This window comes from Rhamphochromis longiceps, linkage group LG15 (assembly GCF_057381845.1).
Source record: "Rhamphochromis longiceps isolate RC_006_pf linkage group LG15, R_longiceps_female_GT1.1, whole genome shotgun sequence".
Taxonomy (NCBI): Eukaryota; Metazoa; Chordata; class Actinopteri; order Cichliformes; family Cichlidae; genus Rhamphochromis; species Rhamphochromis longiceps.
Window position 1 is genome coordinate 37,600,375 of NC_140571.1, and position 24,117 is coordinate 37,624,491.

Below are 24,117 nucleotides of genomic sequence, written 5' to 3' on the forward strand. Positions count from 1 at the left end.
GTATTTTTATGTGTAATGTCTTATGTGTAAATAGACTTTGGTGAACAGGATTTATAAAGAGGTTATAAAGAGATTTATAAGCACTCAAGCACTTTAAAAACGACCACGCACAGTTAGCCAATTAAAATATGTTTATAGAACTGTTGTTGTATTTGTTGAAAATTTTCTGCTGCCCTCTACCTCAGATCTCTCTTTAAAAAGACATTTTTGACGTAATTGTGACCTTTTATCTGGGCAAGTAAGAGATATATAAAAGCCACTTTGCCAAAAACTGATTGCAGCTTCTATTGTGACAGGTATGTGTGTTATTGTTTTTTCTGTCCCTTCCTAGTGGGATAAATAATTTCTTTGGTAGCTCTCGAACTTCGTAGGTTCTTTTGGGTGTTTTTGTTTTGGTGAAAGGAGCTTTTTTTCGTATGTCTTTGGCTCCCCTTTTTGGAGAGAGTAAGCACTACATCCATTATCGTGTGAATTTAAAGCAAATACAGAGAATAGTAAATTAAAAACCATTAAAAAAATACATACTTGAAATCTTGATTTACTTATTAGTGTTATTACGTTTACCTCGACATCTCTGCACTCCCGATGAGTGTGAACAATGTTGGGATTAATTAAAGCATCATCTGGCCGTGAGTCAGAACGGCTCCAGGATCAGATCAGGATTGTGGGTGTTTTCATGAACGAGTGAATAAATATTTGTTGATATGAAGCCTTGACGCTTTATTTTTATATATTTATTTTCCCTCCTGCTGTGTCTCAGAGCTGCAGTAAACCCCCAGCAGCGTCTTATGGCTCGGCTGAGCGACGATCTCGATGAAGACAGCAGAGCGAGCCTTTTGTTTTTCAGCTGAAGCGCCTGAAAGGTCGCCTGAAAAAGCGGAGCAGCTGGCACTGAGCGCAGATGATGATGACGATATGCAGAGGCCGTGGAGATGAGTGGTATTAATAGGAGGGCTTGAGTGTCACAGGCTTTCACAGTCGAGACCAGGGGGGCTTTCTGTGGCGGACAGTCGGCGGAGCGGGTTTTGGGGGGTCTTCCAGACTGCGCAGTCGGAATAAAACAGAAACGCAGCTCAGACTGGCAACATGGACGTGCTGGCAGTTCTTAATTTGGGCGATATTGCCCAAGCTTTCTCCAAAATGGGAATGTTTCCTGTGTTTGATCTGGCTTACTACATCGTGTCCATCCTCTACCTCAAATATGAGCCAGGTGAGTGTGCTTGACACTTTTCTGCTTATTATTCATGTCATAAGTATGTTAGACTATAAGTCTGCGTGCTGTTTGTGCAACAGTCCACAGGCTGTTAAGTAAAATATATCCAGAATAGTACGTTTTATACACCTGTGACTGGAATTTAACCAGGAAGTAACGAATGAGGCGAGAAAGTCTATGACTTGCATGATGTGTAATTTCATTGTGAACAGAAGGCTTTATTTGTATTACATTTAGCTCACACTTTGCCTAAATACCCTTACAAGGACTTTCTCTTGCAGTTATCCGTATAGTCCTTATAAAGAATGACCTGTTACATAAACTCCAGCAGCAGCTCTGCAGCTCTGCTTTGCTTTATGTGAGGGAATGTGTGTTGCTGCAGCAGCCTGACCTCCTTTAGGAAATCACTGGAGTAGATTAAACCCCCCAGCTTTGGTTAAAGCCCATTTTTTCCATTAAGATTTAACTACTTTGAGTAACAGAGCCCGAGGAGGATGAAACCTGAGGCCTGTGCATACCAGTGACTTAAGCAATAAATAGAAGGGCCTGAAATAGACGGTCAGTAGGACCTCCAGAGCCAACTCCCCCGCCACCTTTGCTGCACACTTGTCCCTGGGAATGTGTGCGTGTATTCTTTGAAATAACACATTCGCCTCTCCACAGAGTAAAACACGCACTGTGATATTGATATGATGGTTTGGTCTTGTTGGCAGGTTTCATCCTTGATGAAAGGAGCACAAAATGCATCTCACCCTCATAATAAGTTTAAAAAGAAGCCCGCCATGCCCATCGAGCCCATTTAAAACTGTTTGCACAGCATGATCAGAACAAACGCATCATCTCTCACATTTTCCTCAGCTGGAGGAGTCACTCGTCACATAAGCACAGCTGTAGGCCACTTGGAAGCCTGTTTTAGACTAACAACTTGGATAAAGTTAATCGATATAAATGTTTTTATCAAGTTTAGTGAAGTCAGCATGTTGTTAAAAGTCTGTTGTTGGGGGACCAAAGTTTTATATGTATGCTGTATAAGGTAGATCAGGGAATCTCCCAGCTGGCTCAGGGTCAAGATGTACTGGCCAAAAGACTGCAATGTGTGGAGTAAACGAACATACTGCAAAAACGTAAAAGGCAGCCAAAGCAGAGGGACTGCAGTTTGTGTGTATTTTAAAGTTAGAAAGTACCAGCCAGCACGAATCAGGCCGACTTCAACTGTAAAGCTTGCCTTATTTTCATGCATGCAATTTCACAGTCAAATGAGTCCTGCTGTGGCTCCCACAATATCACATTTATCCTGCACACGTCTGTGCCTAAAATTGCACCAGAACTTTGAGCTTTTTTCTTTTTTCGGTTTATGTGACAGGAGAAAGGAGAGAGAAGTGTAGGGTCAAAGGTCATGAGTGGCCTGTCAAAGTTGCATACAGGAGAGGCCAGTGAGCAGGATGTATTTATAGGGCAGTATTTCTCAGGATCAGGTTGCCTTCAAATTGAGGAACGGTTGAACCGCTACACCCCCACCCACCTGTTGGTGGAGATTTGCACTCTCATCTCGACTTACTGTAACAATGCTGTAACGCCGTCGAGGCTCTGTCCCGCACGAAATGTGCGTACAGTCTCAAAACTGACATGTAACCTTTTGTGTGGTCACACGTTTGCAATTTTTCCACTTTTGTATTTCTTACTTATAGCTGCATCTGTTTTCTTGTTGCACCTCCTGCATGCATGCCATGTCTAACTTCCTTTTCTTCTTTGAAATCATTTGGGCACCTAGTTTTGCTTTTGTCCCGTTGCTTCACCAGCTTCATCAGCTGTAGCACAACATGAAGCAGAAACATTTTTAGCTGCAGCGTCCTGAACACTGGACACTGATTTAGAAAATGTGGAAAACTTATGACGGTGTCAGTTCGCAGAGTTTTAAAGTTTAATTGGCGCCTGCCTTGCTGTTACTCACATGGATACAACACGTGAGTCCACAACATGACTGTTTGTCATGCAGGCTTTCTTTGTAGCATCTTTTAAGATATATGCATCCAGTATATTACAAAGAGCCGCTCTAGTCTGTATCCTTAAGCAAAGCAGCCATATGTCAACTCAAAAGTGACTGTAGTTATCCTGAGTCAACACTGACTGATGATAAAGATGTGTACTATCAGGGCGTGACCTGGAATGATAAACTGGGTGTGCACAAAGATACAGCACACACGGGATCCACTGATATTAGCATTTGCAGGCTGCTGGTAACAGTTAGGTCTGCAGGAGCTGGCAGAAATGATCAAAGATTAATATAGTTAATAAGTTAACATTCTGCCCAAAGTGCTGACTTTAATTAATTTAATTATATGCACATTTTACATAAGGAATCAGGAATCTGCTCACATGACATTTATTTGACTGGTATGCATTCGGTTTATACTAAGCACATTTTCCTCTGTTTGAATAAATAAACCTTTGATTTTATACCTTTCAGTGGTGTTTTACTCAAAGTTATTGTTTCATATTGACTGAGTGTTTTAGAGGAGCAGGGGGTGGTCCAACACAGCCTCCACGTTTTTCTCACTTGACAATTATAACAAGTATTATTGTCAAGGACTTTTTGCAAAGCATTTAATAGATCAATCAACTGATCAATCAACATCATTTTATTACATTTACAAACAGATAAAAAAGGATAAATAATGACTGTATTTTTTTTTTACCACCACCAGGAGTCGCCAAAGTTGAATAATTTTCCTCTTTTTCTAAAGAAAACTATTGACTTCCAATCAAATATATAAACTGTTTGTAGCTAAATCACCTGACTGATCCTATAGTTACTTTAGTTGGTGAGTTGCTTAAGTTTGGAGGATTTTGTTAAGTTTTTCTGTTTGTATAATCTTGGAGAAAACAGAAGAATGCGCAGCATCTGACTCTTTAATAAAAGCACAGAACTCATCATCATCATCATCATCATCATCATCATCATCATCATCATCATCATCAGCTTCATGCGCACACTGAGAGCACTCATTGACCAGCTGCTGTGATGTTTGGATCTTCACACCCTTCTGACAGCTCGTCCTCTGTGTTGCAGGCTCGGTGGAAGTTTCTCGCAGGAGTCCCGTGGCCTCCTGGCTCTGCGCCATGCTCTACTGCTTTGGTAGTTACATCCTGGCAGACATCATGCTTGGAAGCAGCCCCGTCGACTATTTCCAGCACAACAGCCACATCCTGCTGGCCTCAGCTGTCTGGTGAGAAAACCCCCAGAACCAGTTTGCTCATCACTCGTGTTTTTATTTAACTTTCAAGATGACATTTATGATACAAAGATCTGTCTCTTCCATTAGACATCAAGGATAATGAGTTGCAGCGTGGTCAGGAAACCAAACGCACACAATGGATTTATCCATTTATTTTATTCACAGGGAGGAGATTTATATGTAACAGGAATAAAAAAGTAATGTTTTATGTTTGTTGAGGAATAAACTCACAAAGGTTGTCAATCTCAATTGCAGGTACCTCCTCTTTTACTGCCCGCTGAACCTCTTCTACAAATGTGTGAGTTTCTTGCCCATCAAGCTGGTGTTGGTCGCCCTGAAGGAAGTTGTGCGCACTCGTAAGATCGCCGCAGGGGTTCACCACGCCCACCACGCCTACCACCACGGCTTCTTCATCATGGTGATCGTTGGATATGTCAAAGGTCGGTGTGACTGGGCTTTTGGTGCGTGTATAGTCCCTAAATCACCAATGTTTACATTGTGATGGAAAGGTGATTATGCTTGTGAGGAACAAACTAGTCTGTAAGTGAGTCGTGGCAACTGCCAACTCTTTGGTACTAATTTAGTGACGCATACATAGATACACATACTCGATGCATCTACAGTCTTTGTTACTGTGGCTGTTGGATCATCAGTCGCATGATTTAAACATGCATTAGTTGTACTTGTGCTTGCCTCTGTGGATGGATTACCACCAAGGCAACTGTGCCTTGAAAACTCCAGGCTCAAGTGGTTTTCACTAATGTGATAAATAATTCACTCAGGAGTAAATGTCCAGTGTAACAGGATCATAGCTAGGGTTGTGTTTTGTGGTTAACCATAATGTGGGCCATGCTTTCCGAGCCAACCTTTGGATCCTGTGTGGAAACAGAGATTTATTATGTGTTTAAAAAGGGTCAGGAAACTATTTTAGTAGATAAACTGTGCACAGTCTGAAGAAGAGGTTCCAGCAACTCCTTTTTTTTTTTGTTTTTTTTGTAATATCCAATCACAGCTGCCCAACAGCTAGAAAAGCTGCGTATCAAATGTTAGGTGTGGGTTCATTCTGGTCTAACTTCTTTTCCAGACATGAACCTGCCAAAGAAAGAAAGAAGCAAAGCCTGACAGATGCGGTTGTGCAAAATGTTAAACCGCATTTCTACTTTGGCTCTTTATCATGAAAGCCTCCTGTCCCAGTTACAATAAGGAGGCCCTGCAGGTGTCCTTGTTGAAAATGGGCGTAAGAAGCTGAAGTCAGATAAGAGCAGTGACTCACAACATAGACTTTTTTTAAATCCTCCTTTCTATTTTTATCCTCACAGGATCTGGAGTGGCTCTCATGTCCAATTTTGAGCAGCTGCTGCGTGGTGTGTGGAGACCCGAGACCAACGAGATCCTCAACATGTCATTGTAAGTCTGGGGGGGAAATACAATGATCAGTGTCTCCTCAAACACAAAACCTAAAGCTGAACTGCACACAACGCTGAGTTTGCTAAAGTCATTCGTGTGGCGCTCTAAACATGTTCTGACTTCTGGTGCCCTCTGGTGGTGGGACCTAAAAAGGACACTCTAAACACCATGGTTCCATGGTGAGTGGGTAACCTGTTTGCTTTACATGTGAAATACCCCCCACTTTAGACACAAACTGAGACTTAGGAGTCACAAGGTAGTGTAGTCCTAGTGACTTCCCCAAGCCTGAATGAAAATGCAGTCAGGGCGTAAAACCTGTGCCAAATCAAAAATGTGCTCCAATCTGCTGAGGTGACCCCTCGTGAAATAACGTAACAGCAGAAAGCACCCACTTACAGTGTCAAATAAGAGTTGAATTCAAATTAAATAGCAGGCTTTGCGCCAGCCTCCACTCCAGCCCTTTCTGCTCTCTGTTTTTGCTGCCAGCGTTCGTTTTACCACCAGTTTGTGTTTTTTTTTTTTTTTTTTTTTTCTCTCTACAGCCCAACCAAAGCCAGCCTCTACGGTGCCATCCTCTTCACCATGCAGGAGGCCCACTGGCTGCCAGTGTCCAAGAGCACCCTTATCCTCATCTTCACCCTCTTCATGGCCACAAGCAAGGTACGATCAGCAATTCAATGACTGAACTCAGAACCATCCACCTCTGTGAACACATCTGCACTGTGTCAAAACACTCTCTTTTGCTTCGTTGGACTGATGAAACATGTTTTGTACTACACAAATCAGGGTTTATGGGAAATACACAACTAACCTGTCGGTTTTAATGTGAAATACATAAGTGTTATTATCACAGGAGATCTTTTACCTGTAACATCAAGTGTATCACATTTGAAACACTTAACCTTTGGCACACTTAATCAGTGTGATAAATTGCGCAATACATTTTTAACCAGCCAAAGTAAAACAAATTAAATGTAAAATTAAAATTTTTTCGTATTATGTGGTTAGTTTTTTCCATTGGAACTTTTCACTTAATAATTCTGAAACATAAAACTCTAAGGCTGCTTTATTGCTGAACTTAAAGAAACAAATTAACACCAACTAGGCACAATGAAGGAACACAAAGCAAGAGGGAGAACCCGACAAAGAACAGAAGCAAACTGAGGGTTTAAATAAACAACATAGATTACTGAAGAGCGGAAACACCGGGGGAACACTGAACAGAATTTATCAGACTGTTCTCTCCTCTCAGGTGGTGATGACCGCCCGGCACTCTCACGGCTCCCCCTTTGCTCTCATTGAGTCCTGGATCTGCCACCTGCTGTTCGGCTCTCCTCTGGCTGGTGGTGAGGAGGACCACCATCATCCTCCTCCTGCAGGTGCTCCATCTTCACCTCTCAAGACCAAGGAGGATCTGAGCGAAGGTGCTCGCAAGAGGAAGGTCAAGAAAGCTGAGTAGAGCGCCGTGCTGCACTGCCGAAACGATCGGACTTCCCATTCCTTTCTAAGACGAGGGGCAGTTTGATGATGTTTGATGTTTTGCCAAGTGAGAGCCTTTCTATTAGAGCAACATGGTGCTTTCGACATTTGACATCACCCGAGGACTCTGTAAATACCACAGCAAAAGCTTCACACCCAACCTGGACCTTTGAAACCTATTTATTTATGTGTCTGTGAACATCTGCATCCGTGCAACACTGTGTGGCGATCCACGGTCAGGGGCTGCAGCGTGCCCTTAGGACAGCTTTCGTTCCTCATCAGTAGTTGTTACCAGGAGCAAGTGGTTTTTATTTAGTTCACCAATTCTTATTTTCATGAAGGAAACAGCAGAAAATGTTAATTAATTTGACTCTTAATCTGAAATTCTAATGTGAATAAAGCATTATGTGAAAGAACACGGATGATTTTTACACTGAAATGAAAGCAAATTAATATCTTTCAATAAAATCAGGAGAAACATGGTGTCTGTTTCGTGTCTGTGCCATTCGTATCCTCTTAATGCACAAGTGGATCTGCATGTTCTGACTCTAATAATGACCATGAAATCCATCTATCTTATCCAGGTCTGGTGGCAGGTGGAGACACCATCACATCACACACTAAACCATAACTGTAACCCAAACTGTAGCCCAGTAACCCTAACCTTAACCACAATCACAACCTAACCCCAAACCCTAACCAGTCCCTTTTTGTATTTTTTTCCTAAATGGCCATCAGCAGGATTTTTTTTCCAAGTTGTAAAGCTACAACAAAATAACAATGAACTTGGTCAGATGCAATGTTGATCCACGAACAACACAAGGACATCAGCTGTATCATCCTGGGTCTATCACAGGTCCTCCGCTTGGAAGGACACACCCAGATCACCCTGGAGACATCCTAGGTGTTCAGGTGATCCCTCTGAAAAAAAGAAACCCAAAGGACCAGGGTTACTGGGATTGATCCCAGAGCCAGGCCCGTGGAGGGAGCCTGAAGGAGAGTCTCTGGTAGAAGAGGCCTCAGCCCATGTGGCCTGCCCTGGGGGTCTGATCCCTGGCTGTTGAAGCTAGCTTGAGGGACAAAATGTACTTCAGTTTATTTAATGGGACATGAAACTAACGACTGAGCCCATAAAACTGTCCATGAAGTGTTTACTGAGGTCAGACAGCAAGGGTTTTAGATGCAGATATATTTTACTGCCAGCACTTAGACATCGGCTTCACTTTTCTGGAAGCTACATCCATCTTTTTACCCGGTCTTTAGGAGGTAACAAGAAGCATTTTAGGCTTTCGATGTTACATATGTAAGGATGTGACACAGTCAGGCTTCAAGTAAACTGTCCTCAGCATATATTTTGAAATAACACAGTATACAGTGAAATGGTCTTTTTACTATGAAAGGGAATTTCCTCTCTGGTGGCAAAGCCCCATAGACAACTGTACAAGTGATCAACTCCCATATCAACTCGAGCTTTAAGACTGCAATTGACTCGACTATAGAATGTTTCAGAAGCTCTGCCCTAAGCAGGGGCCGGTCCATGTCGAATTTTGGGAATTCTAATTCAGAGGTACAACCTGTTTCTCCATGTTAAGCTTTTTTGTGCTACAGCGTGGTGCAAAAGCCAGTATTCATTACTATTATTCCTTACCTTAGTTCTCATCATTTAAAGACATATCCAGGGCCAAAATATAATTCTTTTTACATGCAGCATTGGCACTCAGTTGATATTATGTAACCCTGAAGCTGCTGGAAGGTTAAAAAAAGAAACAAACCCAAAAAAACAAGAAAGAGAAAACAGAAAAGGGCAGAGGTGAACCTCGAGTCATGTCTTCAGAAACTGAGAAGCCCCCTGATGTGTTCACAAACTGTTGTAGCATAGGCAGCAAACCATCACTAATGAAGTTTGCAGGAGGTTGTTCCACTCGGCTTTTAACCCTAACATTCCTCACATTCCTAAAGATCAGAGACGTAAAATATCTGCTCGATGCATTTTCTATCTATCTGTCTGATTTCTCACACATACAGACTAGAACAAGCAAGCATTCATATTGTGCTTTGACTGTATGAATGTAACTTTGACTGCTGTCAGCTTTTAAGTTGATCTGGAGCAAAACATCCAACATCTGCTGATCTCATTACTGACAACTAACCCTACTGCAGGAGTAAAACAACTCTGACAGTCATCAGTGATGATAATACAGTTCCTGTAGACGTAGCTGATGTCATTGCACGTAATTATTAATGATGAAAGTGTTGGTGTTTTATTCTGCACGTGCTTCCATGTATTAGGATTGATTGCTAGCTTTTAATCTCATCTGCAGACCATTAGAGGTGTCTGTGTAAGTGCTACAGATTAAAATGGTACTGTGAGTAAATGTGCTGATATGGTGACAGCCTGGGGTGTTCTGTGGGGAGATTACATGTTTGATCACCGTACTGAAATATGAAAATGGATGGAAATTTTAATTTCCTAATAATTTAACTGATCTTGGTGTTTTCTTCTTTGGAGAGTTTCTTTCATTTTGTTCTAATCACAGTTTAAACAAAGTTTGAAAAAATGTTGACCTTTTTTGTAATGGAGCAATCCACAAAAGTGTTTGGACCAGCTTCAGTACATCTGCTCATTTCTTTTCATTGTACTCATTATGTGGTTAGTTGAACCTTGGATCCTTGGATATTCTAGAAACATTCAGCCATTTAAGGAATAATCAACACAGAAATCCAAAAGCAGCAGCCAAACAACCCTCGAAACACTTTCTTCAGCATCTTTACTTGTGTCGTTTTGGAGTGACGTGACCAAAAAACACAGCAAGTAATGCCGCTGTTACACCGCATTGTGGGGGTGTATTTTGTTGTGTAACCAGACGCCTTCTTCTTCCTTTTTCTTGGAGCTTTAAGGGAAGGGATGGAGATGTAAACCACAGGAGGGGGGGTAGAAGGTGGCGTATAAAACCTAAAGTAGAGAAGAAAATACCCCAGAACCTTTGTTGGGTTAAGGATCGCAGGAGGAACAGAGGGAAGGAAGAGAGTAACCTGCTGTACCTGAACTGGTGCTTTTTGCAGAGGTGAAGACATGCTGTGGTTTCTGGGGCTGACCTGTGTGCTCTGCATAGGAGGGAGCGCTGTTGCAGGACAGAGAGGTGAGAAATACGTTTGATATCGGAAGATTAAAGAGCATTAGCAGTAAATATGAGTAAAGGGTAAAGTTTCAGAGTTTTAATTTGAAAGAAACACAAACAATATATGACGACTGATGTGGAGACGCAGCAGAGAAAGAAGGCATAATTTAAAACATTAGAAAATATAAACTGATTTATCCATCTGGGGAAGATGTTACAGCTTTTGGTAGTTTCTGGCGACAGGTTAGTGTTTTCTTAAGTAATTAATCTGATAAATGAAATGTTATTAATGGAAACTGCTATGCAGAACAAGAGAAAGGGGTGTTACATAAGACAAATGACAAAAAGCTGCAAATGAAATGAATTCAAAGCCAGATTTTATTAATTATTTCAATATGATTTTTTAAATTAATTATTATATTTATTTTTAGGGGAGGTAGAGCTTTTTGTTATGAAAAATTAGAAAAATAGTCGGGCAGGAACACAAATTGACTTAAAGGAGCTCAAAGCTCACGAGGGCTGGAAAGTTCTGCGCACACAACAAGGGAAAACAATCATAGTGAGATTCCTGTCGTCCAGGACTCAGCCTCCTTTCCATTAGCAGAGACAGTGATTTATGTCGAGTATCTCTTCTCTCTGCTGTGGAATTCATTCGGTAAACACAGTTGCCGCTAACGACAAGAACACATTTCCTGCTCTACACGCTCAGGAGATTTCTGCTTTTGGTGCCCGGTACATGCGGCTGAACTGACCTGCAAATGGTATTTTTAAAACAACAATAAACGTATGGATACAGTGTGTCGTCGCCTGCATTATTATTCAGACTTATTATCAGGTCTTTCTGTCTTTTAGCCGCACTTTAATGTTTTGCTTCACTCTCACGGCTCTCATCGTGTTATTTATGGCCCCAGCAGGAGGTTGTTTTGAGAGGAAAGCCTCCAAAAAACACATTATAGAATTTGTTCAAGACAGATGCTGTTAGTAGATGAATGTTGTGAAGAATCTCAAAAGCTGGATATATGAAGAATCAACTGCTGATCAAAGGTTTGAAAGATCAAATTTAACTAAAAGTTATAAACTGAATTGCTTTCACTGAGTGAAAGTATTTGATCCCCAAGCAAGCAGGGTGTCCAACTCCAGGGCTCAAGGGCCGGTGTCCTGCACGTTTTTTGTGTCCTTAATCCAACACAGCTGATTTTAATGGCTAAATTACCTCCTCAACATGTCTTGAAGTTCTCCAGAGACCTGCTAACTAATCATTTGATTCAGGTGTGTTGACCCAGGGTGAGATCTAAAACCTGCAGGACACTGGCCGTTGAGGCCTGGAGTTGGACACCCATGACTTAATACTTAGTGGAGAAACACCTGCTGGTAACCACAGCTTTCAGATGTTTCTTGCAGTTGGTCACCAGGGTTGCAGGAGCGATTGTGGCCCACTCTTCTTTACAAAAACTCTCTAAATCCTTTAGGTTCCTTGACTTTCTGTAGGACTGAGATCTCTAGTCCTTCATGTCCTTAATCTACTTTTTCTTTAGCCCCCCCAGCCCCTTTGTTGCCTTGGCACTGTGTTTTAGATCCCTGGCATGATGGAAGATCCATTCACAAACTCTCTTCAGTGTTCCCAGAAAGTTGATTCTGTTCATGTGGATATATGGTTACCTGGATTACTAAGCATGCATTAAGACATCTTCAGTGAGTTTCTCATCCCGGATTCTATGCTTCATGGCCCCACCCATTGTCCCCTCAATGCGCTGAAGTCATCCTGGACTCCCAGCAGACAAACAGCCTCAAAGCGTAATGTTTCCACCTCCACGCTGGACTGTGGGAATGCTTTCTTTCTCCAAATACAGCGGGTCAAGTTGAGCACAGCACTTTCTCCCAAGCCTCCTCTGAATCGTTTAGATGTTCACTGATGTAGATGTTAAGACAGGCCTGTACATGTGTCTTTCTGAGCTGGGGGAACATGGAGGCTTTGCAAGTTTCAGCCGATCATGGTGTGGTGTATCATCAATGATGTTCGTAGTGTCTGTGGTCCAAGCTTCTCTTGTGTAGTTTTGAGCTGATATGACACCTTTATCATGATCACTGTCAGTCCATGAGGTAGAATCATGCATGGATGCATTAAGGGCAAGTAATAGCCATTTTATATTTCTTCCATTTCCAAATGATCCCACCAACAGTTAGCGCCTTCTCAACAAGCTTCCTGCTGATGGAGTTGTAGCTCCTTCCAGCCTTGTGCAGATCTACAATCTTGTCCCTGATATTCCGTCTTTCTCCAATAAATGAAAAATTATAGACTGTTTTTTTGTGAGGGAGTAAATTTACAAATTCAGCTGAGGATTAGATAATTATTTCCCCCACTGTGAAATTTTGTTAACTAGGCTTTGTGAAAAAGTGAGATCAAGTCACTATATGTATCCTCTAAGAGACTATCAATATTATCAATACTGCTTTGGCTTCATCTTATTGCCTCTGAATGAATCAGATTACAGGTTCTTAATTAGGTTCTTAATTAGAGAACAGAAGTTCAATATAAGTATAATAAATATTATATATATATACACATACATATATATACCACTGAGTTTCAGTTTGATAGACATATTAGACTTTAATATAACTATTCCACAAACATAAAAGTAATTCAGAAACCTATAACTTCTTATTCCTGCAGTTAAAGTCCTGTGATTATATCTATAAATTAAGCTTCCCACTCGATAGTTGATTTGTAGTTAAATGAAGGCAATTTGCACCAAAACTACAGATCATACTGAAACCAAGCATCCCAGGATACCCATAAGCTTAATTCCAGAAAGCATGTGAGCAGGAAAAATGTCCCATATCTTCCGGATAATCTTGTGTCATTCTATTTCTCGGAATATTTTTTTTTTTTTTTGACTTCTGACTCCAGTTAATGTGTGGGCTGTGGATTCGAATGAGTCCTGTGGTGGTGGAGGAATGCCAGGCATTAGACTTTGGCATTAAACACGCAGTGGATCATGTTGTACAGGACCCTCCACACACATATCAAAACACTGCTCCCTAGCTAGCTGCCAGTTCATCCAACAAAACAATTCCACAGAAAAAGTGAAGCAGTGCAGCAAGAAACCAAACCTGCTCCGTGTAGTTATAACTTGAGTTCTTGTTTTTACTGCAAAGTTCTTATTAACTGTTTCTTCGAATTTGTTCTGTATATAAAATTACATTGTCTAAACTTTTATGTTTTCATTATTTTTAAAGGTTTTCTGCTTGTATTTGTTCGTGATTATTTATTCTTATTTTTTCCTTTTGTTTTTAGTTTCAGAGAATCAGGTTGTACATTTAAGGTCACACTTTTTTTTCCTAGATCATGCTCCGAATGATCAAAAATCAAATTTTTATTTAAATACAATACTTCAGTAGGTAAATTTTAACACTAGTTATTTCTAGCTAACTGATCTGACTAAAGGTTAGACGAGAGAAAAATGGGTAATTGAAAACAAATTATTCCTGTGAATAGGTAAAACAGGAGAAACTTTGAAGCACTGTAGACAATGTTGGGCAAGTTACTTTGAAAAAGTAATTAGTTATAGTTACTAGTTACTTCCTCAAATTACTAGGAAAAGTAACTATCTAAAGTAAGACAAAAACATAAAATCTGAGTAGAAAAGTTATATTTTTTACTGTAACAACCACAAACATGTTTAATGAATTATTTTCATAACTTCAAATGCAAATATAAATTATAAATTTTAAAAACCTTGCATGGGGAATATAAAAGATTTCCTTTACTAATTGGTTTGTTCTCTCTTCAAACCCAGATGGAGAAATTATCAGTCAGATTAAAATGACTAATCTCGTCTTGGGTGAGATTAAAGAGCTTTTGAAGCAGCAGGTAATGCTCTGTCATAAAAATATATTTAACTACCTTTACTTGCATTTGATAACAGTTTGACTCAGGGTGCTGAGGAAATGCAAAAAGGTATTTAATCTGTTGGTTGTACTTTCCAGATTAAGGAGATTGTATTCTTAAAGAACACAGTGATGGAGTGTGAAGCCTGTGGTGAGTTCACAAGCTCGCTTATCAATGATGGAATTATGTTTATGTCTGAGAATACACACATTATTACATCATTATTGAAATTTAATTATCTTTATCGAAATTGAGCCATTATCCATAATTTTCCACAACTATGAATATTATGATTATGTAGTCCATTAGAAGAAATGGGAGAGAGATTTGAAGACAAAAGGAAACAACTAATAATTTGCTTTGATGTAATCTTTTCTCAGCAATGGGGGGTATGCAACCTCAACCCACCTGTGTGCCCAACTCCTGCCACCCTGGGGTGAGCTTTGTGGAAACACCAGAGGGTGTAAAATGTGGACCCTGTCCTCACGGCATGGAAGGAAACGGTACCCACTGCACTGACGTGGATGAGGTACGAGCAGAGATTTGATAAACTGTTGCTGACAGTACAGTGTTACAGGTATAACCATTGTAAGGTCAGAAAACTCTCTGCCTGACTTCGTCAACTAGAAGGAGACGAAATGGCTAAAATTTAGACTTTACTAGAAACCCAGTAAAGGGCTCATCTAAATGAATGCAGGTCCTCATCCTAAAAACATCCTGACGTGTGTGTGTCTCCTTATTACGAACAGTGCACTGTGAAACCGTGCCACATGGGTGTTCGCTGCATCAACACATCCCCAGGTTTCCGCTGCGGCTCCTGCCCCGCTGGATACACTGGCCCGCAGGTCCAGGGCGTCGGTCTTGCCTACGCCACTGCCAACAAACAGGTCGGCACCATGCAGCAGTTTATGGTTCCATTCAACATGAGATCAATTTGGACTTTACGTGGCCGCCCAAAACAAACTTCCTTCTCTCTCCGACTTATTTTTCTTTTTGCCTCCTTTTTCAGTCTTAATGGTAAAGACCATTCAAGTGACTTTGCATTTGTCTTTAAATCTCTGTCCTTTTTAAGGTATGCAGAGATATTAATGAGTGTGATGGTCCCAACAATGGAGGCTGCGTGGCGAACTCCGTGTGTCTGAACACCCCCGTAAGTATGAACAAAGTGAATTTCCATGAAATTGCTGATTAGATCTAAGCCTCAGTTAGAGTCATTCTTTGTGTTGGCTGAATATTTTATTTATTTTCATCCTTAATCACTTTTGTATGGAAGCCCGTTTCCGCCACTAAAAAAAAAAAAAAAAAGGATCCATAACTCAAAATTTCGAGTTATTTTCTCGAAATTTCGAGTTATTATCTCGAAATTTCGACATATTAACTCAAAATTTTGAGAAAAGCAACTCGAAATTTCGAGTTAGCGCTGCCAATCAGTAATCTACGTGAATGACGTCATTTCCATGTTACCCGGAAGCTGAAGCCCTCAGCTACAAATGCTACAGCTAAGCTACCGGTATTACATCCAGTCGTGAATGCACAGATTGCTGAGTGTTTTCAGCCTGGCTTCACAAATGATGAAATCCCTGTGTTATTAGCTGAATCACATGGTGTTACTATCAGCAAACATACTTTAATTTGTTGGGATCCGTTTTTGAGTGCGCGGTCCTGCGCCATATGCTTCCGGGTAACAAGAAAGCGACCTCATTCACGTATATTTTTGATTGGCAGAGCTAACTCGAAATTTTGAGAAAAGTAACTCGAAATTTCGAGTTATATTTCTCGAAATTTCGAGATAATAACTTGAAATTTCGAGAAAATAACTCGAAATTTCGAGTTATGGATACTAGCTTTTTTTTTTTTTTTTAGTGGCGGAAACGGGCTTCCATACTTTTGGCCGTAGTAGCAGCAGTCCTACCTTACAGCTGATACAGTATTGGAAACACAATCCTCTGGGTTAACTGCATGTAACTGTGTCCAAGACGAATTGCAACAGAATGTTTTTGAGCAGTCTCTTAATGGTTTAAACTTTATTCCTAAAATGGTAATTTAAATGGAAACAATTTCCATCCATCTATTTTCTTAACTGCCTACTCAGTTCACGGTTGCAGGGGTGCTGGAGCCTAGAAACAGGGTACAGCTTTGGCAGGTCACCAGGACTAATTTGTGGTTGTGCATGTGCTTCAGCTTGAACGGAGAGCGGAGAGGGGTTTTTACTCACTGCAAACATCCTTCTAAAATTCCCAATGCACATCGCAGGATAGTGATAGCTGATAATTGGTCCCATGGAGAAGGTGTACACTCCACATAGAAAGGCCCTAACCTGTCATTAGTGGATATGCATCAAACTCCAGTCTAGGGTTATCAGTTAGGGTTAAAGATTGCATAGTGAAGCCCACGGTGAACTCAGTGTTTTGTATAAATGCAGTATATCCCATGCCAAATGTATGTGTAATCTTAGGACCAATATTTCTCCTTCGTTTGCTGTCTGAAGCACTGTGTTTTAAGTTCCATGTTAACACTACCAATGTGGGCACCTGTGACTTGGTGGGATGGTTCTATCAGGGCTCTTTCAGATGTGGTCCCTGTAAGACAGGCTACACTGGGGATCAGCAACAAGGCTGTAAGCCTGAGAGAGCCTGTGGCAATGGCCAACCCAACCCCTGCCACGCCAGCGCAGAGTGCATCGTCCATCGAGAGGGGACCATCGAGTGCCAGGTGAGCAAATAAAACTTTTATGTTTTAGCTCCTTGGATTTAGCTTTGATGGGTTATCAAAGCTATTACAACATTCCTTCCTCATCATGTTATAACAATAATAGCAGCTATTGGGAAATAGCTGTTTGAGCACTTATGCTCATGTTGTGCAGACCACAAAACAGAGCCAATAAAAGCATTATGTACAGCTTCTAAAACATTTTCCATCCTTATAGTGTGGAGTCGGATGGGCTGGCAATGGCTATGTGTGTGGTCCTGACACCGACATCGATGGTTTCCCAGATGAAAAACTGGACTGTCCTGATAGTAACTGCAACAAGGTAAATCTCCTTCATATCTAAGAGAACTCTTTGAAAGTTACCCATATTAAAACAGTTTATTTAGCTGTGAAGAAGATCAAAGATCTTATAAAAATGTGACATAAAAGAAGATGTTGTCATACTTTAAATTCAAACCTCAATCCCAGATCAAAGAAGGTCTTTATCACTTTATACAAAACAAAAGTATTAATTAAAACTTACCCATCTGCTTATGTTTCTTCCAGGATAACTGTCTCACTGTTCCAAACTCTGGTCAAGAAGATGCTGACAGTGATGGAATTGGAGATGCCTGCGATGAAGACGCAGATGGGGATGGGATCTTAAATACACAGGTTCATACACAAAGGATACTGAGGTTGAAAGAAAATATAGTAAAAATCATGTAACTTTGCTCTCAGGGACTAAAACATCTTTTTCCCAGGATAACTGTGTGTTGGTGCCCAATGTGGACCAGAGGAACATCGATGAGGATGACTTTGGCGATGCCTGCGACAACTGTCCTGCCGTCAAAAACAATGACCAGAAAGACACAGACGTGGACAAATATGGAGATGAATGCGATGAAGATATCGATGGCGATGGTAAAGACTTTGTGCAAATAGATTTTAAATCTATATTAATTACAAGACCTATTTACTCTGGCTGTTAATTAGAAACACTGACATGTATTGATATGCCTTTAATTTGAGATGTGATTTGAATGTGAATTTGATACATGAGATTTTTACAACCTATCAACTGGAATCATTTTCATGTTATGACTATGAGTGTGTGAGTGTGTGTGTGTGTGTGTGTGTGTGTGTGTGTATGCACATGCACTTGTTTAACCATCTTAGTGAGAACCATTTTGAACTTTAGACAGTTAGATTGGTGACATTTTGGAAAATAAGGACCTGTGGGCCACACACACTCCTGTAAAGGCCTGGTTGAGATTTGCTTTAGGTTTAAAATTAGAATGAGGTTTTAATTTATGGTTATGCACGTAGATGGGATGGTTAAGATTACGATAATGGGTCAGACAAAGATTTTGTATTTATTTATTTATTGGGTCTGTCATAGTCAAATGTGTGGAAATGTCTTCGTGTTGGTAGGTGGATTTGGTTTCCTTTAAACATACTTTATCAGCATGGTGGTGCTACAGGTGTGTAGTTGAGAATGAGTATGGTCTGACCAACCAGACTGAGTAATCGTGAGCATTAGAGATGCCAGCAGGGTCAACGAATTAATCCACAAGGCTGGAACCATCACTGGCCAGAATCTGGAGACATCTGAGTCAATGGTGGACAAGAGGACAGTGAACAAACTGCTGTCCATCACTGACAACACATTAAAGCTATGTGCCTGTCTTCGGGTTACTATAATATTTTCTAACATTCCCAATGTTAACCCCAGGAATTCCCAATCACCTTGACAACTGCAAAAGGGTCCCAAATGCTGACCAGAAAGATCGAGACGGTGACAAAGTGGGAGATGCCTGCGACAGTTGTCCCTATGATCCCAACCCTGACCAGGTGAGAAATGTCTTCACACGTTACATCAATATCTTGCAAAAAGGCACGAGAAGTTAAGCAGTTAATCTTAAGTAGAAAATCTTTCTTTTAATGGCCTCTAGTGGTTTAACTTTTTAGTCTGCAACAGTAATTTGGTATAGCGTGTACTCCAGGATGTAGCATCACACTCATGGTGCATTATTCAGTCCACATTGTCTTTCCTAGCTGGGATTATCATTGCCATTGTCTGCTTGTTATTCTTTGGAAAATTTCATATCTGAAATTCGACTCAACTTATGTTTCTCAGATGGATGCGGACAATGATTTGATTGGCGACCCCTGTGACACTAACAAGGACAGGTATTGTGTGAGCTCATCAGTCAAGTCACTTGTATTTATCTGGATCTGTTTTCATTCTCCAAGTCAAATTTGCACCTGCTATAACATCTGTCTCTTGTCCAGTGATGGCGATGGTCACCAAGACTCTCGGGACAACTGCCCAGCTGTCATCAACAGCTCTCAGTTGGATACTGACAAAGATGGAAAGGGAGACGAGTGTGATGATGACGATGACAACGATGGGATCCCAGACCTGCTGCCACCTGGTCCTGATAACTGCCGTCTGATCCCCAACCCTCTACAGGAGGACTCTGACGGTGTGGGACACTGTTGACATATTAAAATAAAAGTTTGTGCTTTACTTACGCCTAATATCTACCTATCCTCCCAGGTGACGGCGTGGGTAATGTATGTGAGAAGGATTTCGACAACGACACCATAATTGACCCAATAGACGTCTGTCCAGAAAACGCAGAGGTCACCCTCACTGACTTCAGGGAGTACCAGACAGTCGTTTTAGATCCAGAAGGAGACGCACAAATCGATCCTAACTGGGTGGTGCTGAACCAGGTCAAGCGATTATGGCTTCTTTGATTTTTGCTGTTCTATTTTTTTGCCAGAATAACATGTCATGAAATAACATTTCTCTACAATCCACTGTTCTGTTTGTACAGGGAAGAGAGATCGTCCAGACTATGAACAGCGATCCTGGATTGGCTGTTGGTAAAAAATTGTTTGACATTTCAAGAAAATATAAAATATAAATATTAAACTGCCATCTGAAATGACCGAAAATGGCATGGATTTGTTTAAAGGAAACCAAATTCACCTACTAATAGGCCCCTGGCTGTTGCTTTAATTTACTGCACATAGAGCTATACGTCTATACTACATTTTAAAAACAAAATCTGATGTGAAATAATTTGTCCTGCAGGTTACACAGCTTTCAGCGGAGTAGATTTTGAAGGAACATTTCATGTTAATACGGTAACGGACGACGACTATGCAGGTTTTATATTTGCGTACCAGGACAGCTCCAGCTTCTACGTGGTGATGTGGAAGCAGGTGGAGCAGATCTACTGGCAGGCAAACCCATTCAGAGCCGTGGCAGAACCAGGAATCCAACTGAAGGTATGTCACTGCCGTACTGTTTGCAAGAAATTCCAGCTCCACTTCAGGATAACGGATTAGTCGTAAAGAGACTTTGAGCTGTAACTAGTAGTTGTATTAATATTTAATCTATGGTTTAAATGCTTTATAGGGTCAAGGTTTTGCAGCACAGTCCATTTGAAGAAGTGTCCATAATGAAATAATGAGCTAAAAGACGATTATTTTCACTGCCTTGTGGCTTACAACCAACCAGTTAAACCTTAAAAACAATTTTAGTTGCCATGGTCAGAAAATGGTAGTAAATTTGTTGATAATCTGTAGATTTAGTAGAGGCATACAAACAGCCTCTTCTTTGGCTCTCGGAGGAGCCGGACACACTTTTTCTCCTCTCCCTTATCTTCCCTGCTTATGTCCTTGTCTAGTCTCGTTTTTTTTTGTATTTTTGTATTTTCCCTGGAACATTCTCTCACAGTCTGTTCTCTAAAACCTAAAAGAGGAATTATGGATTGGATCAACTGGTCCCTAAATGCAATTGACACCCCTTTCTCAACGAGAAGTTTGGGCTTGGGTGAGCCTGAGTGCTGAAGATATCGACCTATTCGGAACCATGGTAACAGGGTTCTGGCTGATCAGAGCTGGCTTGGCCCAGACTTATCGAAGAATTAAGGAAGCGGAACCGGCTGTTCAAACCCCCACAAGGCTGCCCGCTGGGATTGGAACGATGGGAGAGGCGTGAGTTTCTCAAAATGGGCTCATTGAGTCAGCACGGATAAGATCTTGGAGAGGCTACGGGTGCTGTGAATACTCAGAATAAGATCTCTGACTGCAGACTGGATACATCTCGGAAGGGCTAACCCGGAATAACATCTCTGGGCGCAAAATTGGATGACATCTCGGGGAGACACACTGCCGTGAGTTCTCAGAAATCGGCTCCTTGAGCACAAGAAATGACAACACAGAACGCAAGTATGGCGAAGCTCGCGGCTCTCCAACGGGAGATTGAGAGACCAGTGTTGGACTGTAGAACTGCTTTGAAATTCATATGAGCTGTTCGCACTAAAGTAAAAAATACCATCACTTATGCGGATACCCTCTTGGCGCCAGCTGCAAGGCCGGAGCTGAACAAAACACCCTGATAACGACTGTGTTTAGTCTGTTTCTTCCCATTCCATGCAAGGCCACCAGGGTTGGCTGGAAGACTGTTTACTTAGCCTAGCAGGGCGAAGGACACTGTCTCAGCTGAACTATGGACACGCACACACATACATATACTGATAAGCACTCACCGACGCATCACCCTCCCTACCCCGGATCCAACGCCACCTCCCCTCTGATGTGGACATCGGGTCAGTTGGAGGCGCAGTCGAAAGATTGCAGCGGTCCCAGATCAGATGTACACACTGGAACTCTTTCCCATGTTGCTTGTCTGTGTTTATTGTGCTATGGTGTGTTGATTGATATCTGTGCATCTTTTTGTGTTACACATTTCGATGTTTTTTCCTCGCTACCTAGCCTGACCTGTCTCCCCAATGTGATGTTTGTGTATTGTATGTACGGTCGGCAAGGTCTGTCATCTCGGTTGTGGGCAAAAGACCTGCAACTGACAAATAAAGGCTCTCTCTCTCTCTCTCATATGAGTTGTGAAATAATCTATAATAAAAAAACAAAAACAAAACGTGATCGCAAACACGTTATCCCTTTTTTAACTCTTCTTAAGGCAGTGAAATCAAACACAGGTCCAGGTGAAAACTTGCGGAACGCTTTGTGGCACACGGGCGACACCACCGATCAGGTGAAGCTCCTGTGGAAAGACGCTCGCAATGTTGGCTGGAAAGATAAGACCTCGTACCGCTGGTTCCTCCAGCACCGGCCTGCTGACGGCTACATCAGGTACCGTGACACACAATTAACGCTGATGTTTTGTAGGAGCCACAGGCTGGAAAATAACATTCATCTTATGATAGAGAGTGTGTGTGTATATTTGTTTAATCATCTTAGTGAGGACCAGTTCGAGCATTGGACCATTAGATTGGGGACATTTTGAAAAACTGAGGACCTTGAGATTTTCTTTAGGTTTAACATTAGAATAAGGTTTTAATTTATGGTTATGCATATAGATGGGATGGTTAAGAGTACGATAAGGGGCTAGACAAAGGTTTTGTATTTATTTATCTATTGGGTGCGTCATAGTCAAATATGTGGAAATGTCTCTGTGCCTGTGAAAATACTTTCTCAGCATGAAAGTGTCACAGGTGTGCGTGTGTGTGAACTGGGTGAGGTCTGATCAACAAAACTGAGTAATCATGAGTATCAGTGCCAGGGATGCCAGCAGGATCAACAAATTAATCCCTAATGCTGGAACCATCACTGGCCAGAACCTGGAGACATCTGAGCCAATGAGGGACAAGAGGTCACTGAACAAACAGCTGTCTTGCCCAAGGATACAACGACCGAGACTGTCCGAGCCGGGGCTTGGACCGTCAACCTTCCGGTTACAAGACAAACTGCCAACTCTTTGAGCCACGATCGCCCGGCTTATGTAGCTGGGATGGTTACGGTTATTATAAGGGGCTTTCCAAAGATATCCATGCAAACTCGTGTGTATTTATGTACGTGTGTCATAGTCAAATGTGTGGAAACATCTGTGTGTCTGTGGAAACATTTTCTCAACATGATAGTGCCAGAGGCATGTAGTCGAGAATAGATGAACATGTACAGTGAATACATGCAACCGTTTTATAAATATTTCAATAAAAGTAAAAATTTGATTACATTGGTGGTGCTAGAGAAAAAGAATCAGCCATAAAATGTAATTCTGCAAGTGTTATTAACACTTTGTTAATGCAATGTTGGTTGCTGCGCTTTGTTGGTTTGCAGAGTTCGTTTCTACGAGGGCACTCAAATGGTAGCGGACACGGGCGTCATCATAGACGCGACCATGAGAGGAGGCCGACTGGGAGTCTTCTGCTTCTCCCAGGAGAACATTATCTGGGCCAACCTGCGTTATCGCTGCAACGGTGAGTGAAACATTCAGAAGAGTTGAAAGGCTGGACTGCAGCCACAAAGCGTTTTTCATTTATTCAACAATGTTCCTCTGCCAAGGAAAGAACTAGTGCCATTTGTTTCTTTGTCAGCAGGAAATACCGAGCCAAATTTCACAAAGCAATCAAACATAAGCCATTTCAGTTTTAGTGGCTATATTTAGAACACTTTCTTAAATATGAAAAATATTGCTTTTACCTTGCAGAGGATTCGCTCTCCAAGTGCCCTGCTAGCTTTTGAAGCCAGTCATGTCTGATGTTGGATAACTTGGTTATTTGGTGTGTTTTTGTTAACCAGTTATGCACTGACTGGAAGTATGCTATTATTAGCAGAGCCATGAATGCTGCCACAAAATGTGTGATTTTTCAAACTGAATTGTGAACTGGCTTTCCACTGTGTTTCTTCAGACACTCTTCCAGAGGATTTTGATGCCTACAGAGCCCAGCAGGTCCAGCTGGTAGCCTGATGACAACAAACAGGCCCAAAGAGAACGCTTTCCAATGCACAGCTGGATCTCAGAAAGAAGATCATCACGGCGATAAGTTTAATTAAAAATCCAGCAGAAGTGTTGGAAATGTCTCCAGTGAAAATTGATCGATTGTGGTGCAGAGCAACGGTAATATGTGTTCAAAGGGAAGTGGTATAATGTTAGATTAAAAATTATATAACATTTTCCACTTCAGAAAAACCACTTGAAAAGATTGGACTGTCACTAATGAATAAATGTTGTTGTTGTGTGGGAATCTGATGTCTGTGCAT

The 24,117-nt window shown here is 41.3% G+C and overlaps 2 protein-coding genes and 1 long non-coding RNA gene across 3 annotated transcripts in view; all 3 read left to right on the forward strand.

The window, feature by feature from the left end:
• Window positions 1–24,117, forward strand: part of LOC146653119 (uncharacterized) — a 250,949-nt gene that overhangs the window by 118,288 nt on the left and 108,544 nt on the right. The window lies entirely within an intron of this gene.
• Window positions 863–7,818, forward strand: tmem38a (transmembrane protein 38A). Its single transcript, XM_085382567.1, has 6 exons — window positions 863–1,210; window positions 4,284–4,440; window positions 4,705–4,889; window positions 5,769–5,856; window positions 6,399–6,516; window positions 7,109–7,818. The coding sequence occupies exons 1-6, from the start codon at window positions 1,087–1,089 to the stop codon at window positions 7,313–7,315; spliced, it is 879 nt and encodes a 292-aa protein (XP_085238693.1). The 5' UTR covers window positions 863–1,086; the 3' UTR covers window positions 7,316–7,818.
• Window positions 10,248–24,101, forward strand: comp (cartilage oligomeric matrix protein). The gene is made up of 19 exons (XM_085382894.1): window positions 10,248–10,475; window positions 14,255–14,328; window positions 14,445–14,496; window positions 14,727–14,875; window positions 15,096–15,233; window positions 15,419–15,496; window positions 16,906–17,058; window positions 17,273–17,377; window positions 17,602–17,709; window positions 17,799–17,958; window positions 18,770–18,888; window positions 19,175–19,227; window positions 19,330–19,523; window positions 19,598–19,776; window positions 19,881–19,929; window positions 20,141–20,337; window positions 22,034–22,206; window positions 23,194–23,333; window positions 23,766–24,101. The coding sequence occupies exons 1-19, from the start codon at window positions 10,409–10,411 to the stop codon at window positions 23,822–23,824; spliced, it is 2,247 nt and encodes a 748-aa protein (XP_085239020.1). The 5' UTR covers window positions 10,248–10,408; the 3' UTR covers window positions 23,825–24,101.